Source organism: Taudactylus pleione, unplaced genomic scaffold, assembly GCF_031769625.1.
Source record: "Taudactylus pleione unplaced genomic scaffold, aTauple2 ptg000086l, whole genome shotgun sequence".
Lineage (NCBI taxonomy): Eukaryota > Metazoa > Chordata > Amphibia > Anura > Myobatrachidae > Taudactylus > Taudactylus pleione.
This window is the reverse complement of record NW_028284488.1, coordinates 14,133,401-14,153,375: the sequence shown is the minus strand read 5'-3', so window position 1 is coordinate 14,153,375 and position 19,975 is coordinate 14,133,401. Positions and strand designations below refer to the sequence as shown.

At 42.5% G+C, this 19,975-nt stretch overlaps 1 protein-coding gene across 1 annotated transcript in view; it reads left to right on the top strand.

The window, feature by feature from the left end:
* Positions 1-18,795, top strand: part of SFMBT2 (Scm like with four mbt domains 2) — a 175,882-nt gene extending 157,087 nt beyond the window's left edge. Inside the window, exons 17-21 of the mRNA XM_088468906.1 lie at positions 11,641-11,816; positions 13,944-14,113; positions 14,676-14,918; positions 16,483-16,611; positions 18,655-18,795. Coding sequence (XP_088325032.1) covers positions 11,641-11,816; positions 13,944-14,113; positions 14,676-14,918; positions 16,483-16,611; positions 18,655-18,795 — 859 coding nt within the window. The remainder of the gene's footprint in view (positions 1-11,640; positions 11,817-13,943; positions 14,114-14,675; positions 14,919-16,482; positions 16,612-18,654) is intronic.
* Positions 18,796-19,975: the final 1,180 nt, after the last annotated feature.

Below are 19,975 nucleotides of genomic sequence, written 5' to 3'. Positions count from 1 at the left end.
TGGGTAGGTGAATTGAATGTCATCCAACTGTCTGGCACCCCAGGCTGGACAACCATGCCATTTTTGGCTCCAATACATACTGCTAGTGTGATTTGCAAGTGGCTGTACACTTAATACAAGTACACACTGGCAGATTATGGTCATCTTCCAACTGCATTTACTATACCACCCAATAAACATCCTAACAACTTGGGTGGAAACATTAATAGGCATCGTGTACTTTGATATCTAACCAATTGCCAGATATCAACTGTGATATAGTGGCATGTGTGAGAACATATAACATTCATATACCTACATGATTGTTGAAGTACGAACGCATGAAAAGATTTGTACTATTGAATTCAGTCTGTTCAGTATTTTGTGGGTAGATTGAATACACTCAAACGAAATAGAGGCATTCTGACAAATTATATTTAAGCAGCAGCTGACAATTTTGTTTCTCAAGTACAGAACTGACTTCCTGAATCCAGGAAATGTCAACTAGATATCTCACTCTATCAGTAGCCTGCTGGTATGTTTCTTAGTACCTCTCATTCAAGTGCTCTTATTCCACAGGACAAGCCATTCAGGGAAAGGAAGAAGAAGCTGTTGTAGAGAAATGCATTGTATCTTGATTTTTATCTTGATTTCCATACTGAACAAGGATTTAAAGATTATTGTCTCGGACTACATCTCATATACAAATATTCACATAAAGACACAGCAATGAGCCATCATAGCTCTGCTTATATATGGATGTTACATACATGTTTATGTTTTAGGTTACTGTAACTTTTGCAATTTTAATTCTACTGGATTTGTGCATCTGTAAAACACTAATGTTGTCCATCACTATAATGTACTGTGCAGTATTTTTCCAAATCAGGAATAATGTATTTGAGCTCAGCTTCAGTGAAATTCAGTATGGTGTCACACTGGTACAACTTTAAGGGGTCCATTCATGTTAATTATTGGTGATCGGGCAGTCCTCTATAATTAAGTATTAAACTCACTGCAAGTAGCAGTGTTTGATACATATTCACCGAAGCAATTCAACATTGCTCCAGTATGGAGACAGTGGATCCATAAATCAACTGTCTCCGCAATCTCCTTCACTGCTACATCCGCAGCAGTGAAACTTAGCACTGCTGAGTCTGACTCTGCAGTGCTAGTGCGCCTGTATAAACTGGGCTAATGAAGGCACACAAAGCCCCAGCGTCTGGAGGAAAGAGCCGGACACGGACAGAGGGGTCCAAAAGGATACCTCTTCGCAACCCGGGACTTCTTCCAATAGGGAAGGACCGGGGTGCGGGAGCAATCGCCATCTGATGATGGCAAATACTCCCGCAGTCAAACTCCGAAAGCTTGATGAATTTAGGTCCCCATACTAGTGTATCAGGGAATGCAGGACAGATCAGGGCTGAAAGGTAAGCAGGAGATATCAGTGATATCTCCTGCATTACCTTTATAATAAATAGCCCCAATCCTTTAATTTCTACAAAAGTAGGTGGAAATGGTAAATTTCATCTGTTTTTGTAGAAATGAAGTGATGATGTATGGACCCCTAAATGCCAATGCTTTTTCAGCACAAAATGTGCTATTTTTAGCACTGAAATCGCTTTGTGTTGACACGTTGAATCCAGTCCCTGCCCCAGTGGAGCTTACAATCTATACTCCCTATCACATAGACACACATACACACTAGGGTTTCCATAACAACATACATTTACAGCTGATGTATTGCTGGTGTTCAATGCGCCATAGTGACACCGGGTTAATGCTTTGTACACTCTTACAGATATATTGGCCGATCAATTGATCGGCCAATATATCTGCTGCACGTCTGCCAGTGTGTACCAGAGATATGTCTGTGAACGACGTCGTTCAGACATATTGCATTGGCTGCGCTACACAGCCGATGGACAGATATGTCTGCAGACATATCTGTCCATTGGCAGGTGTGTTCGGGTGGTCTGCAGACCGTACATACACAGCGGCAGCCGCTGGGAGGTGGGCGGAACACGCCCACCCCCCAGCCGCTGGGACCCGCTGCTGCATGCAGATGATGGTTGTTCAGTGTGTAAGAACGACCACTTGATCTGCAGATATATCGCTTAGGTGTGTACCCACCTTTACAGTCAAGTAAAAAAAATAAAGCATGAGATACAGCATAAAATGTCTATGGGAGATGATTGGAAGGCGTTAACACTCTGCAACCTGTGAATGCTGGTTGCTTGAGTAGACAGCTATTATGCTTTATTGTGTATTGTCATTTAGACTGTATTTAGTAAAGAACTTGTCAAACATGCAGTATGCTAATTAAAGTAATTTGCCATGACCGATTCTTAATTAAACACCTCTGATTACTGTTAATAATGTTATTTCCTAATACAGTAGGTGTTTCTGGGTCATATCATTTAATAGGCAGTGTCACACAGGCGTTTTATAACACAGCAATCTTTTGACCAGGAAGCCATGGAATTCTAAAGAGAAGATAAGCTGGAAAATGCTCAGTCAGGGTTAACACTAAGGTGATTGGGGAACACTGTCCATACACCATGGAAATGTTGCTGATGAAGTGCATGTTACGCTGAGTCATCATTTACTTTTATTTTTAGAACGGAGCGATTTCCTATTGTGACAATCACACTATTCTAAAATGCCTGTTATCCAGCCCTGTCTGTGATTTACTCATGTGTAATCCTTTGTTTGCTGTATCATTTTATAGATGTATAGATGACTCTCACTGACACCCTAATGAAACCATGTCAGCAGTAAATTTTATGATACATTTTTTTAAAACCAGTCAGTTAATTAAATATATTTTATAGAAGACATATAACTGTACAGGAGTGATGACAGATTTATGGTATTTGCTCACTTTTCTACATGCTTGTATAGTATATAACATAAGGTATATTGATGACTAAATAAATACATTGGACCCTATTTAGCAAGCAGATTACTTATATCATGTGGATATTAAAGTTTCCGCATATTTTGAGTATCACAGCTATGTAGGAAAGGCTTAACAGAGAAGATAACGCAATTATTAATGCCCGACTCATACATCATCGCATTGTAGAGAGCAAGCCTTTGCTCTCTACAGCACTCAACATGTTATGCTATGCTGCAAGCAGAAAAGTTAAGAAAATCCCTAACTGCTTACCTTATATAACTCCATCTGAAGAAAATTCTTATTTCTTACCAGTGGCGGATTTTACCTAGGGTAACTTCAGTGAGCAAGTTGCAGTCCGTGACTGCACTGGCTACACTGACTGGCAGTAGCTTCCCATTGGAAGCATTACCTGCCAATCACATAGTCCCACCACTGCATGTGGCCATATGCTTGTCATGGCACCTGCCAGATCCATTGCACAGGCACTGGGATCTGGCCACCCAGCTGGCCCTACAGTGTCTCTTCCTCTCCGATCTGTAGTGCAGGCAGTGGTAGTCCCTCTTGCTCAAGAGTGTAGGAGCCGCTGCTGTGTATGTTTATATATATATATATATATATATATATATATAGATACTCACGTATAATAAGATCTCATTTTTACTTGCTGCACCATGCCCGAACTGAGCAATAGAGGATAGGGGTGAAAATTGCATGCGCAATAGAGGATAGGGGTGAAATCCTTTTTAGCTGGACGAAATGAATGCCAGCAAGGACTTTGTAGGGACAGCCTGTTTAAGCAAGTGCTGTGCCTGAAAGGATTTTTGCAGAATAGCTGTGAAAGGTAAAAATAGCTAATAATCATGTTTATATTGCCCAAAAATATTCAAGCCAATATTGAGATTATAGCTATAGCTTTTATAGCTATAGCAATATTGAGATTATAGCTAAATTTTTATTTTTACCTTTTCAATTGCAATGACTGGACTCAACATTGAGGATTCACTGTATATTTCATGTGTACATAAACAACAAATAAAATAATTCTCGATTTTATTTTGAAATAACAGATTCTAAATCATTTTTACTGAGTCACACTGGCAGCTATAAAGAGATTATCATCTGGGCAGGGTTTATACAATAAATTCTAATCTCCTAGCAACACTAAAGAGATCATTTACTAAGCCCTGAAGTGGTCATTTCAGTTAAATCTGCTGCTCACTTTATTGTGTTTACAAAAAAATTAAAACAGTAATTCAGGGCAGCTAGGGTACTACTTTATAGTGCATTATCTATTCATACCTGCTAGTACTACAAAAGAAAAAAACATGGTACTATTGGATGTCTTTCTATCAATATTACATACTAATGTGAGCTTAAACCACGTGGCCAAGTTGGGATGTGCACTTTTTCCCACAATTGTGCATCTTAGTCGCATCATAAAGACGCCCACAGTGTACCAGGGACTCTAGATTGGTACTTTTGTCACACAGGAATTGATATACAGAAGCTCATTCAGAGCCACTCGCAATCGCTGTGCGCTCGCAAGCAGCTCGATGATTGTGCACTGCACATGCGCCGCACCCGGGTGCGCGAGCCCCGCTGAACGACTGAAGGTCAGTCGCTACGGGTCTCACAACAAACAAAACGCGGCTGCTGTCGATGGTGAGTGACAGCTCGCCCCGTTTTGTGGGTGAGTTCCCTTAGGAATGCCGGGCGTTTGTTGGGCGGTCCAACTGACATAACTATTGATGTCAGCAGTGGACTTCCTGCTCTGTTAGAGCAGGAAGTCCACTCGGCCTTGCGGCAGCTAGGCCCTACCCCAGGGTCTCGTTGCAAGGCCGATGGTCGCGATTATCGCGATGGTCTCCTGGCCGCTCGCACAAGCTGTGGGTGGTCACCCACAGCTTTGCGAGCGGCTGGAGACCAAAAAAAAAAACATGCCAACAAGCCCTGCGAGTGAGAGCGAGCAGCTCTGAATCAGGGCCACAGTGTGCATAAAGTCGCAGATTGAGCATAATGATACAGTGCATGAGGCAATTGCGCAATGTGTTTTGCCTTTTGTACCCAGATTTGCAACCTAGTCGCACACAGGAGTACATGTAATGTCAGCTGCAGTAGTCTGTGTACCCTTTTATTGTACCTTTGTTGCATTAGTGATGCAACTAAGATGCATATATAAGGGAAACAACATGCTTGGCATTGCTAAGGTGCAAAGTCCGTGACGCGCCATATAGTCCCCTTATTTTAGTAAAGGTGAATGTTGAATCATATGTTTCCACATCGTCAATCATCATACATTTTTTGACCTATCTCAGAGGTTCCCAAATTCTGTCCTAAAGGTTTCCTAACAGTTCAGGTTTAAGTATATCCATGCTTGTCCACAGATGACTTAATTAGTACCTCAGTCAATTTGATTTATCCACCTGTGCTCAACCATGGATAGCTCTATAACCTAAACTGTTGGGGTGCCTTGAGGACCGCGTTTTGGAACCTCTGGCCAAAATGTAAAAAACAAAAACAAATAGACATTAATAAAGTACAACAGCCTTTTGATACCACAAAATTACACATTACATATACCACTTCAATGGCTTGAAAAATTGAGAACTAAATAAACTGCAAGACCCTGTTTAGTTGGTATTGCTTGGTCCCATTGAAAGGAGAGGTGTGAACCTTTGGGGAGTGACCTAGGGATTATAGTATTTTCCCTCCCTCCCAATCTGCAAATGTTTTGGACTTTGTTGTTTGATGGAAAGAAAGGCAGCCCTGGGGCCATGTGCAATTTGTTGTTGAGGTGCGCACCTCTCCAATACAATGGTTCCACTGATTTCACCCCACTGGAGTCAGCTGCACCACCACCTTGCTGTCAGGGCATTTGCAAGTCTTATTAGAAAGGAGTTGGATACCTTTATTTATTTATTTGTTGTTGTTGATTGGACATTTGGCTCATGCAAATATCGTTGGGAATTAACTTGCATTAGTCAAATGGATTTACTGGTAGCTATCCGTTCCTTTCATCTTACACCAATAAAAGCTGACCAAAATGTTAACTCCATGTCATCAGCTGCTAGGGCGTTTATAGGCAACAGTAGAGTTGTGAATACCTTATTTTCAATCTGACACCATTTGTCTATTGTCCTCTAAATGGAATTATTTAAATTTTCTGAAATGTTAGAATTACATAGCTAATATGTCAGTAAAATGTATGTAGTCAATGCAGTTTTGGAATATTAATACATATATTTTCAATGGTTGACAACCTGGTGCTCAAATATTTTATTAATGGCAAATATCCTTAACCTTACCTGCCACTTCCATCTGCTCGATCATATTCTGCCAATGAGGTGTGTTACTTGACAACCAAGCATTACACAACTGGCTCCATAACCTATAGGGGGAGATTTATCATATCTTGGAGAGAAGTGGAGAGGTTGCTCGTAGCAACCAATCAGCTTCTAACTGTCATTTTTCTAGCACTGCCTTTAAAATGCCAAAAGCTGATTGGTTGGTATTTTGAGCCTGATTCAAAGATGTATGCTAATGCCGCCGCAGCTGACAATTTGTATGCAGCGACTGTGCGAAAATATGCAAATGTCGCAGCCTCCGGAATTTGTATTGAGATGCCCACGGGAGGCTTTGCAAATACAAACAACTGCTTACAAATACGGTGAACAGTCGGCCTTCTGAGTAACCCTATTGTTGCGAAGAATGGCTACGGGAACGAAGACACCGGAACCATTTTTACTGCGCAGGGGATCGCAGTCATAGACTGAAACATGCCCTAAAAACTGTTGTCACATGCCTGTGTTTGAGTCGCCACACCTATTGTCGCCCACAAATGGTCCCTGCCTGTCAATCACTTTGTGAATAAATTCACACTGCGAGCAACATCAGTAATGAAACTTAAGGCATGCACAGTACAAGTACAACAGGCGCATATGCAGACCACCGATAATCGTTTAACTGTGTAATCATCGGCATTGCATCCTTCTCCGAATCAAGCCCTTTATCTCTCTCGATTTCATCTCTCTCCAAGATTTGAGAAATCTCCCTCATAAGTGAAGATGAACCTTTCATTATACACCATCTCCTGTCTATCATATAATGACAATTTTAGAATTTGTGTCCTGAACACTTTTTTTGTGGTGGGTGACTGTGTCCCAAAGTTGGATTGTTGTCAGTTATGCTCCTTGCATGCAAAAATTGGGGTCAGCTAAAGAAATGGCAGCCAATCAGATTTTATCAGACTAGTGTAGTCAGAGTTACAGGAACTATTATTATTATTATTATTAATAGAAACATATATAACGCCAACATATTCAATTGCACTTTACAGTTTGGAACAAAACAGTAATAAAACCATCTATAGGAAATCTACCATATACACTCGAGTATAAGCCAAGTTTTTCAGCACATTTTTTGTGCTGAAAAAGTACCCCCTCGGCTTATACTCGAGTGAAGTGTAGCACTGACCGGACTGAGTTCGGTCAGCACTACACAGCACAAACACACAGCCGCTGGAGCCGGCAGCTGTGTGTTTGCTGTAATCAGCAGCCGCTGAGAGGCTGTCAGACTCTCAGCGGCTGCTGCTGCTCCCACTGCGGGAGCCATCTTCCGGCTCCCGCAGTGGGTAATGGGAAAGACGTCGTCATGAGTAATGACGTCTCTCCCATGCAAAGCGGCCGGAGGAGCTGTTAGCGGCGGGACCAGGAGCGGGAGTTTCAGGTAAGTGATTTTTTTTTTTTATTCTTATTACGTCTCTCTCTACTGGGGTGGGGGGGACTACTGGGGGCACTACCAGGGGGCGATTACTACAGGGGGCACTACCAGGGGGTGATTACTACAGGGGGCACTAAAAGGGGGGATTACCACTGGGGGAACTACCAGGGGGGGATTACCACAGGTGGCACTACCACGGGGGGATTACTACAGGGGACACTAAAAGGGGGGATTACCACTGGGGGTACTACCAGGGGGGGATTACTACTGGGGGCACTAAAAGGGAGGGATTACCACTGTGGGCACTACCAGGGGGGGATTACTACTGGAGGCACTGAAAGGGGGGATTACCACTGGGGGCACTACCAGGAGGAATTACTACTGGGGGCACTACCAGCTGCTGCCATTTCCCACCCTAGGCTTATACTCGAGTCAATAAGTTTTCCCAGTTTTTTGTGATAAAAGTAGGTACCTCGGCTTATATTCAGGTCGACTTAAACTCGAGTATATACGGTAATAAGTTACGGCAACAACTCTCTGGAAATAACTAAATACACAAACTAATGACTAATATCCAGAATTGATTCACACCCACGGGAATGTCTTATTAGATGTTTCACAAGAAGTTAATACACACAATATCTTACAGAGTATTTTGTTGACACAACATCATCTGCAGTGATAATGAATGCTGGTGTGGTTGATCACACAGTATAGGCATATTGTGAAAGACATTCAAGTTGAATGTCATAACAGGTACAATGAAATTGAATTGAATGCATGCTAATGCAATATGAAAACATGATTTGGACAAACAGGTAGACTATGTCATCTGATTAACTAACATAGTCAGAGCATAAACACACAATTGCCTGCCAATGTTCTTTCTATACTGTATGTCATTCATTACAAGCTTAAAACAGGGTTTTGTTTGATACAAGTTTCATATTATTAAGGGAAATTGCAACTGTTCATATCACATTTATGATTAAATAATATGGACAATAAATTGTCTGCTTTAAGGTGACCCTTCAAATACTATAGAGAGTAATGATGTTGGCTGCACCATAAATGATAATACTGTCTGTAATCTATCAATTAAATAGGAATTAGTGAAGTACTTGAGGCACAATTTACTTAGGGCCTGATTCAGATCCGCTAGTGAGCGCACAGTGCTCGCAAGTGGGTCGATGGTCCCCGACTGCGCATGCGCCGCCTCCGGCGTGCGCATGTGCGAGACCCGTACTGCGATGGCAGCTCCGTCGCAACGGGTCTCGCTACAAGACAGGGCAGCTGTCGATGTTGATTGACAACTCGCCCCGTTTTGTAGGCGGGGAGGGGTGGGTGGCTGCACAAACGCAGGCGTTCCCTTAGGAACGCCTGGCGTTTGTGGGCGGCCCTACTGACATCACTCGTGATGTCAGTAGTGGACTTCCTGCTCTATTAGAGCAGGAAGTCCACTCGGGCTTGCGGGAGCCGAGACCCTACTACAAGGGTCTCCTCGCAAGCCCGATGGTCACGATAAACCGGCACTAGTAACCTTGCCGGCAGCTGCATGCACGGACGATGGAACGATCCCAATGTCGGCCAGCAGGGGCGCCCATAGTGCGTACACACTAAACGATGTGCCTGATGTGTTAGCCTGATTAGCAGGATCGGATGACAATTCGTCTAGTGTGTACCTGGCATAAGCATCTTATTGCATACATTGTTCAACTGTTATTAATTCATGATATCCTTTGTTTGAAGTGGGCAGAGGTTGGCTTTAAGTTGTGATCACATCCTTGAAATGTTAAGGGGCAGTGAGAGACACAGTGCCATGATATGAGGAGGGCATTGTAGCCGCAAACTAAGCATTATTCACTGTCACCAGACTGATATATTGGTAATAGCAGAGTCCCCACCATCACAAACTAATGATGTGAGACTGCTATCAAACTGGTGCAGCAGTCTGTGGGTCCATACATGTACCATGTTGAATGACATGGGATTTTTCACCATAATAGTAAGAAGCTTTGCACTCATGTTGCTGACCCATATGACTGGGAATAAACTGGAAGATCTGTTCATGTAACCATACTTCTGGAAGATGGCCAAGCATACATGGCTTGTATTCAGTGCAGCTGCCTGATAACCAAACATATATGACAGTCATTGACCAATTGGATTTTTCAAACAGACCAAACCAATCACAATTAACTACAGATTTTGAAGAGACAAACTGGTAATTTCAGAACCATTCAGCTCCCCCCATCCTCCATGAATCGGGACAAGAAAGGCAGCACTGGTAATTGTCCGCAGGACGCCGGACACCACTACTCCGGTACCAGCTCACAGGCTGAATATGGTACACTGTTGCTGTCTGATTGATGTGTGTCCCCACCAATCAATCAGGCTTCCCTGCCTAGGGATCCAGACGACAATCATCCTAGAGACACTAGGGACACTATAAATACGATTTGTAGTCAGATATCACAGTGACTCTTAATCAGTAAATTACTTATTTTAACCACACATATATCCCAGTGTTATTATTTCATTAAATTGCGTTCTTACAGATGTGTCCACATACATTTAGCCTCCTTGCACATTACACAGCCCTTCTAATCGCGCCATGCCATGACGTGGCTCTGTCGCGTAGAACGTCATGTCATGCAAATTTTTCCCTTGAAAAATTATGCAAAGAGAATGCACAAGCAGCTTCTGCTGATTAAAATGATATGCAGTATGCCTATGTTCTGTGTACAACAGCGGGTGTATCTGTATTTCACATGCAGATGCACCCACATTTGCACACACAATATAGGTATGCAGCATATCATTTTACATAGCACAAGCTGCTTGTGCATCAAAGTTGCATCACTTTGCGAATAAGAAACATTTCAAAGGAAAGAGCCGCACAAAATGACGCTTGGTTTGGAGTGATAACATATTGTTTAGAGTATGCTCTCTTCCTCACATTCTCAGGCAGGTTTTCATGTTACATTCTCAGGCAGGTTTTCATATGTAAACTAGTTATAGGTGACACTAGGCTGTAAACCACATTTGCTACATCACACCCCTAAAAACACCAGGGGAAGTGGAATAAAGACAACTGTGTGCATGCCAAACCCTGGTCGGTATTTATATCCCTGACTAAATACATTTGTTAGAGAGAGGAACCATAACACTGTCTTATATTTTAAATAATATGTGTAATATATGTTATTTCTATGTATTTGGTTTGGTGGGAAGTCATTTCAGGTGATTGTTGCTGTGTAAAAGCCGGGACGTGTAGGCAGGGGAGGCAGAGCCTCCTCTGTCGTACTCCTGAGATTTGATATAAAAATGATTAGAATATTACAAAGAAGATATTTATAACTTATAAACATCTTTGTTTATTGTAATAACTTTTATAGTTAATACTCACTAGCTTTGTGGAGCTCCTTGGGATTGCAGGGAAACGAGAGATGAGGCAGCAACAGCTCAGCCTCACTTCTGTATAGTCAGACACTGCTTGCAGAGCTGGGGGCGGGGCCACACCATGTGCAGCAAGCTGCACAGAAAAATAGCTAATGAGTATGGGGTGTGTGCCTTGAGCACTGATGGACACTTTGGATGTGTCATGTGATCAGGAAGTGCACTGCAGTGTTTAGAGATCAGAGCTCAGTGAGCAGCAGCAAGAGAAGACACAGTGATGCAGGTAGGAGAATCAATGGACACTGAAGCTTAGTGTAGTGAGGGGAGAGTTACAGTAAGTAGGGGGTGAGACAGGCTCCCAGCACTCAGACCCATCTCCATGTGTGCCTCCCCAGCCATTGACCTCACCACACGTCACTGTGTAAAATATATACTGTATTTGAAATTATTCTAGTTTTACAGAATCTATTTTCTTAACATTTTTATTGCCATATGTGATCTTTGTAAGCTGCTTATTGAGGATGTAATTGGCAAATTATGTAAAATCATTGTCATGTCAAAATAGGTCTCAAGAGAACTTCACACGGGTGTGCTAATGTGGAGAATATAAGCTCATCATTTCATGTTTACATTCCCTCCAGATACAAAGGAAAAACTTACAGGGCAACAGTGAAGATTGTCCGCACATCAGACCAGGTGGCAGACTTCTGCCGTAGAGTCTGTGCAAAGCTGGAATGTTGTCCCAATTTGGTTAGTTCATTGCTGGTAACTGATGGCTGCCCAGAAAACTGCTCCGTACAGACAAAAACCAAATACAGTAAGTGCTGCAACACATGTCCAGAATCATAAAGTACAACACATCCTTGTATAAAGAATGGTATTTATTCTTGAATCAACTCCAGTTCTATGACAGGTGAAACAAACTTACAAAGTCACAGTGACTCAAAGGAACCTATTTTTTTTTAATTGACAGTGAATTACAAAGTAAATATTTTTTTGTAAGGTAACAGTCAAACAATTAGCAGTGTTGTCACACTATGAGCAGGGGCGTAACTACCTCCAGAGCAACCCACATGGATGTTTGGGTATTGCTTCCTTCTTACAGTGCTATAAGTAGATACGCATCAACTCTTCCCTGAAATATATTTCCTATGGGGCCTGGTGATTGTGAGTTAGAGTAAAGGGGATATACACACTAGACAATAAAAGTGAACAATATGGACGATAACGATATCGTTATCATTCATATCGTCCAGTGTGTATGCTCAAAACGATGGACGATGGTCGTCCACGATGTTTGTTGTCTTCCGAACATGCAGGTCAATCTGACAATATCGTCAGGAACTGCATGTTCAGGGAGGTGCAGGGTGACGTCACTGAACGATATCATTAATGATATCGTTCAGTGTGTATGCTCAATGTCGTTTGCCCGGGAGTGTCTTCACAGATTCATGGCTTCCATTTGATAGGCGATTAATGTCTTTCATTGAGTCAGTGCAGAGTGATTTGTGCATTATAAACACTAGCATTTTCTAGCAGGGGAAGCACATTCAGAGTGTCTGTCTGAATCCACCATTAGGGCTAGGGTAACTAGTTGGTTTTTGTGGTCAGTACAGTCAGCCATCTAGTGGGTGAATTTTTTATTGTATATATTCGATTCTATTTTTTTGCAACAGTTCTAAAAGTTATTCCCTGTATGTACACAGTATGATTTATCTGCACAAAGAGGGTCTGATTCAGAGATGCATGCAGATCCATTTTGTGAGCAGGTCTGGCAATTTCAAGCACTGCTCATGCTCTGTAGCCAAGTGTAGGCATCTTGGGGTGATTCTGAATCATACATAACTCTACTTGGGGGTGAATGGGCGACATGGTGCCTTTGCACGGATGCTATGTTGAGTCTCGACAGAATTGACAGTTATGGTAAAGAGATTTTTCTGTTTTCATTCTGATCTCTTGCACCATGTATAGAGCTGGTACAAGCCATACTTGCCTACTCTCCCAGACCAACCATGAGGCTCCCGAAAATCGGATGGTGCTCCTGGCCGACTGGATGAGTGGGCAAGTCCCCCAGAGCTGTCTGCCACCCACCCACCACTTCCCGAGCAAAAGTGGGTGGTCCAGGTGGCTGATGATGCAATTTGCACTGACGTGCATCATACTGGCATGCCCCAGCTTCATAATGCTGGTAATCGTGCACGGTCATGCCCACCGGCCCGCCCATTTTCCTGTAACCCGTTCCTCTGCGGAGCTGACCTGGCTGCTTCCTCACAGAGGGGGCAGCCAGGAAGTCGGTTATTATGGTGTAAGCATAAGATAATGATGACTACTGTTTGAACAAGCAGATGGATAGGGCCGGTGTAGTCTCATACATGCGTCCAACTTGGCATACAGCTGGATACTCACATTTAGTTCCATGCATACAGTGCGATGCAATTGTGGCTGACTTGTGTGCATCTCTCAATCGGCCCCTTAGGGTTATATAATATTTACTAAAGTGCGGGTTTTTAGAAGTCCAATCAGTTTCTAGCTATTATCTTCTGTAGGTGTTAGATAAATGTTAAGTAGAATCTGATTGGTTGCTATAGGCAACATCTCCATTTCTAAAAACCTGCACTTTAGTAAATATACCCCTTAATGTGTAACAGCAAAACACATATATTGCAATACTGTACACAAATATGTGAACAAGCATTCCTTGACTGAAAACATGTAACAACCAATCAAATTTTTGCTTTCATTAATCTGATTTATATTAGTTTAAATAAACTTTTTTATTTGACTTTCTTGATTTTCATTTCTTATATCTTTAAGATTTTTACATGTCCAGTAAATTATTGATGTATGCTTTTAGAACACAGTTGTTAATTTCTATGATGTTAGTAAGTAGTTACAACAATGTTCATTGAAAATCTATTCACTTTAAACATTATTATTTCTTTAGCTTATTACTATGGAAAGCGTAAAAAGATATCTAAGCCTTCAATTAAAGAACACACTGCGGACGACGTTCAGGCCAAACCAGCAAGACGCAGAAAGAAGAGAAAATCTATTTTTGTGCAAAAGAAGAGGCGCACCACAATGGTTGATGTCAGTCCTGTTGGGTCAGCTGAGGTATGGGGAACATGGATCGCTGGATAATTCAGGGTTCTGTTCAGTAAAAAGTAAATGACTGCATTATGTAATTTTTATTTCATTTCTTCATCATTTCATCCAATATACTTAGAAAGATACTGAGCCGAAATTTCCAAATACCTACAACTTCATCTCAAAACATATGCTTGCAATGCTGGGTCACACTCTGAAATTAGAGAATTTTTGAAAGATCACACTCCACCACTGATAAATAATTTTATTAATAGGTTACTCTCTCCAATAATAAATACATTCATTGTTATGCCAATTTTAATTTGGCCCACACTGCTCTGTTGCAGTCCATGTCTGTTGCTGGGATCGTCTGCACATTTATTGTGTGTTCTTATTAGTTGTCAGAATTATCTCCATCAGTAAATTATTAATGGACATCTGCTCTCGTGTAGATCATTTTACGGTCTCTGATTTGTTCAGGGATGCGCATTGGGGGTGCTCTATTTATTGGCCTTACAACTACAAATGAAGTTCTTCTATTTTTATCTATGTGGTGTATTTAAAAAATAACTTTATAAAATGTTTACAGGAAAGTGCTGAAAATGATGGCATGGAAGATGACACAGGAAGTGAGGAAACAAGTTCTGAACTACGTGATGATCATACTGACACATCTTCAGTTGAAGTTCCCTCTGTACGTCCACGAAGAGCTGTAACGATGAGGAACAGCATTGAATCTGACAGACCATCTCTAGCAGAGAGGGCAAGGAGAGTACGGAAAACACGCTCCCTCTCCTATGTTCAAGAAGACAAAACAACCAGTGGGAAAAATGTAAGATTTCTTTCTTTTGTTATGAAAATGTTGTATCAGAGTCCCTCAACAATCGGAGACATTGGTATGTGATAATCTGTGGAATATATCTGTCAAAATTAATTAATTCATATCTCCAATATATTAAGCAACCCATTATAGAAAACTAGCGACCCTCTCCGGCTTCACACAGGAGCAATTTCATCTCACCACAGCCCCCTACATTTCATAGCAACCCTCTGCATTTTACTCCTGCCCCCTGCATCTCACAACAGTCTCCTACTTCTCACTACTGCCCCCTGCATTTCACTAGAGCATCCTATATTTCACCACAGCCCCTTGCATCTCACCACAGGCCCTTGCTTCCCACTTCCGCTTTTTACCCCTGCATCATACCACAGCCCTCTGCATCACACCAGTGTCACCACAATCCGCCTGCTGCTGCCCTACGCTTCTCACTCCTGCCCTCTGCATCTCACCAGTGTCAGCACAATCCCCCCTGCTGCTGCCCTACAGCTGGCTGGGGCCCGGCCACTGGGATTGTGCTTGGAAGGGCAGGAGGATCATGCAATGAGATTTGTATTGCAGCTACCGTAAGCATTATCTGCAGCATGTTCCCGGGGCTGGGGCACCTGTGCATATTTCCGAAGCCTCCATGCACACCCCTCCCCAACTGCTGAATATGGTAATGAGCAATGTCCTCTTCTCACAATGTACTCTGTATTTCCTGGGCTTCCTGTCGAGCTTCTTCGCCATGGTGCCCCTGGCCGAGAACAGCATTGACTTCCATGGGAGGCGCCTCCTGTTAGCCAAGGGTGTGTGGCTGAGTGGAAACATCACACTGAAGAGGGAGCACTTCACGGTTGAGGAGTGTTGGCCTCCAGGTTTAGTGTAGGGATGGACATCAGAATCCGATGGTTACTAATCATCGATGTTTATGTCTTGATGTTAGTGTTTTCACCATTTGATGGTGGCGGGCAGATGTTTGCCACCATCAAATGGAAATTATTTGATGGTGTTCCGATGGTTGCTTGCTTTATTAAATTCCTGATATTTATGAGTCCCCTGGCTCCTTCCTGGCTACTGTGTCTGCATCAGGGCATCTTCATGGGTTCGATGGAGGCTGTCTCTCACTCTCTGGGCCTAATTCAGATTTGGGAATAAGATAGAGCAAGTAACTCTGTACCTGAACAAACCATGTTGCAATGCAAGGGTGCTTCACTAAAATAGTCACTGCTCGGTTCCCTTTTGTCACAGATGAATGGTTCATACACCTAAACCTTTTTCGACCAATGCTGTATAAAACAGTGAAAACCTCATCAAAATCCGTCCAGTGGTTCAAGATATTAGCCCGAACGAACAGACAGACCCCAGAACCGCGAAGTTTATTTAATATATATATAGAAATATTTGCACCAGTTTTTGCCCCAATGGAGTGTACAATCTACAATTTATACCATACAAATTCACACATACTGTATACACTAAACTGAATTACGAGAGAAGCATTTTCACTGCAGATATAGCATTACATGTTTTTGTGTTCCTAATAATTTTTTGTATCTGCTGACTTTTGTTCTTGAAGGATAAAAAGCAGGAGGAAGAAGATTGCCTCGTTCTAGAGACTAACCCTTTCCAATGGACTGTAACTGATGTAGTAGCGTTTATTAAATCCACGGATTGTGCTCCCTTAGCGAAAATCTTTCAAGAACAGGTACGTAGGTTATATTTAAAACTCATCCCATATTAAAACTATGAAGTCTTGCATTAATAGATTATTCATTTGAAATACTAATACTCTCGATATAGTAAAAGACTAAAAACCTAAATAGCTGTCTTCAAACACATCAACAAGTGAAAGGCTTGTGTTAATAGTGGATTTATTATAGCTGGCAGCCTGAGCCTGATTCTGAGTTGGACCTAAGCAGCTGTAAGTGCGGATGTCCGCAGCAGCCAGGTTACTACCTTATGCTAATACGAGTATCCATCTTTCTATGTGCGTATCTTCTTCATGTGTATGATCGCACAACCCACTATTTTTGCTGGGTACAAAAGGTCCATCTGAAACAGGCGTCTAGCCTGTCTGCATGCCCCTAAAAAGCATGAAATTAAAGTTGGGCTGCACGCTCACCACACTCCCACCAGACAGATCTGTTTCATGAATCTTCATGGTAACTGCCCAGGTGCCACCCAGAAACACCCATTTCACGTAGAGAAGTGTGCATGCATAGAGCGAACCGTCTGCTCTTGTATCCTGTATCAAGCATACATTGTCTGCTAATAATGGTGAGATGTGTCAGACCCTCTATGTGCAGCTTGCCTTGATTGGTGGGCGTCACATGGTTTACCTGTGAGAAAACGCTGCAATACAGCATTTCCGAGAATGCTTGGAAGACATGGATCCCTGCCATTGTCCAGCAGCACACAGGCCCTCATTCAGAGGCGGTCGGAGGATGCAAGCGGTCGCTCAGAAACTGGGCGGCCGCTTGCATCCTGACCGGCCGCCTCTGTTTCGGTCGTTAGGCTGTGGGTTAACACCCACAGCTCTAACGACCGCTAGGGTGATGGTCGCGATGGTCATTGACCATCGCGACCATCGGGGCTTACGACAAGACCCTAGGGTAGGGTTTCACTTGTCGTAAGCCCCGGAGAGCTTCTGGCTCCGTCAGAGCCGGAAGCTCTCCACTGACATCACTAGTGATGTCAGTGGGGCCTCCCCCAAATGGCAGGCGTTCCCATGGGAACGCCTCCGTTTGGGCTGCCACCCCCCCAGCCCGCCTTCCAAACGGGGCGAGCTGTCAATCAAAATTGACAGCTCGCCCCCTTTGGAAAGAGACCCGCTACGACCGGCGCTGTCGGTCGTAGCGGGTCTCACGCATGCGCACGAAGGAGCCGGCTCCCTCGTGCACATGCGCACTAGACAAACATCGAGGCCGCCTCTAAATAAAGCCCTCAGTGCCAATCTAGATATGGAAATGAGGAACTCCCTGCATATTGTGTCAGCAATCTCTCTGCTTAATACAGTTGCCCCATCGGAACAGTGAAGAGGGTGCTGACAAAGCTGACAGTCTGAAATGCCCACTTCTCTTCTGTTTTTATAACACTCTATGGGTATGATTCCAAGATTTATGCAATGCCGATATTTACATAGATCGAGCGAATATGCACTAATGTCTGTTAGTAAATGTGTGATTTATCCTCTGAAACACAACATCGACGCTGATCGATTTAGATCGATCGTTTTTTAATAAAATAAAATCAATTAAAATTGACCTTTAGTAAATGTACCTCTAAGCATTTATTTTTAACAAGCTTATTATATAAGGTGAACCTTATAGATAAGTGTATTTTGCCTTCACTAATGCTGTAATCGATTCTACTTTATTTACGTATGAAGTGGAGTGGTGACATTGTTGCAAAGCTTATGTGGCAAATTAGCTGTGATCGAGTTTCGTGTGTCTGTTATGGTCGACGCTATAGATAAGGTTACATACTGTTGTTTTACTATGCAACATATTGTGACCTCATTACAATATCCCCCACACATACACCCTCCCCAACTCTACAGTTCTCTACTAGGCACAACAAATATGGTGTAGTCTTCTGGCCTCTAAATTTGGGGGATGTTTGCTGTCATGTATTGCTCCATACTAACACTCCTGACATTTGTGCTGTCGTAAATGCAGAGTTTTATATTGAAAACATTGAGGTTATTTTAACACAAACTAAAACATTCAGTTTTTTGGGTTTTTTTCAGGACATTGACGGACAAGCGCTGTTATTGTTGACTCTTCCCACAGTTCAAGAATGCATGGACTTGAAACTGGGCCCAGCCATCAAGTTATGCCACCAAATAGAAAGGGTGAAAGTAGCATTCTATGCCCAGTATGCCAACTGAACCCTCCGTTATATTTTGCGTTACTTAATCCATATGAACTGTTAAGATAATAATATAAAACATGGGGTTTCAGAAAAAGTTAAAAAACAAACAAAAAACATTGGTTACCATAGAAAACAATGTTTCCTAATTTGTAGCTTTTGCAGCCATTTTTCTAAGTAGCTACAGTCAATCGTAGCGGTGAAAAAAACAAAACACTTTTCCCTGTTCGAGTTTCTAGCAAACAAACAAATGGATTTTGTTGGATATAAAGGCATACATAGACATGTCTGATATCTTCTTTCATATTGAAAGTGTGTATTCGGTTTTACTGTGATCTTTAGCTTAAATGAAAGCTTTAATGTAGTACACTTTCTGTTGTCTACCGATCAGTAGAAAATAAAGCCTTTGCGGAGTGTACATGTCATTGCAGACTAATGCGTTGCAGAAAGTCTCACTGGTAGCTAAAGTGTCTCTGAGCTGTAAAGCCAGGTTAGGATGTGTGCACAGTTATCTGACTGAAGGATGCAGTAACATGAGGCAAAATGACGAGGCCAAGTGGTTACATTGCTACTGCTCTGTTGCAAGAGTGGATTGTGACAAGTAGAAATGTATTAGAATATAAGGGTCAAACATTTACTCCTTCCTCAATTCCAGTTTCTTTTCTGCTATTTAGATAACCATGCAAATTGGTCATTTTCACTCCGGTGCCTCATATATATTGTCCACTGCACCTACAGCTTTAGGCCAGTGATCAAAATCATGGTGTATACATGGATGACATGTAACCTCATTGCACGTTTTCTTCACTTTTACATCACACTGTGGACATAGGGTCTCATTCATTACGGATCTCTATTGCTATCGCAGCTGCGATTACGCACGCAGTTCTGCTGTGAAAATATGCTAATGTTTGCAACTGCACAGCCAGGATAGAGATGCCCACTAACGCTTTCTCGCATCCGTAATACCTCGCTGTCCTACGTACACATCGGTAACATCGAGTCAAGCAGAATTCCAGCAGATCTGACCTGTCTCAGAAATTCTTGTCGCACGCAGTGAGTACTGAAGTCTGTGATGGCTTTCTATCTGCTTTTTTGATCGCAGTGCTAACGCAATCCTGACCTGCGCACACGAGCACTGCAGAGCGTATGCACTATCGGCAGATCTGTGTACGCTGTTGCAATTGCAATCCGTGATG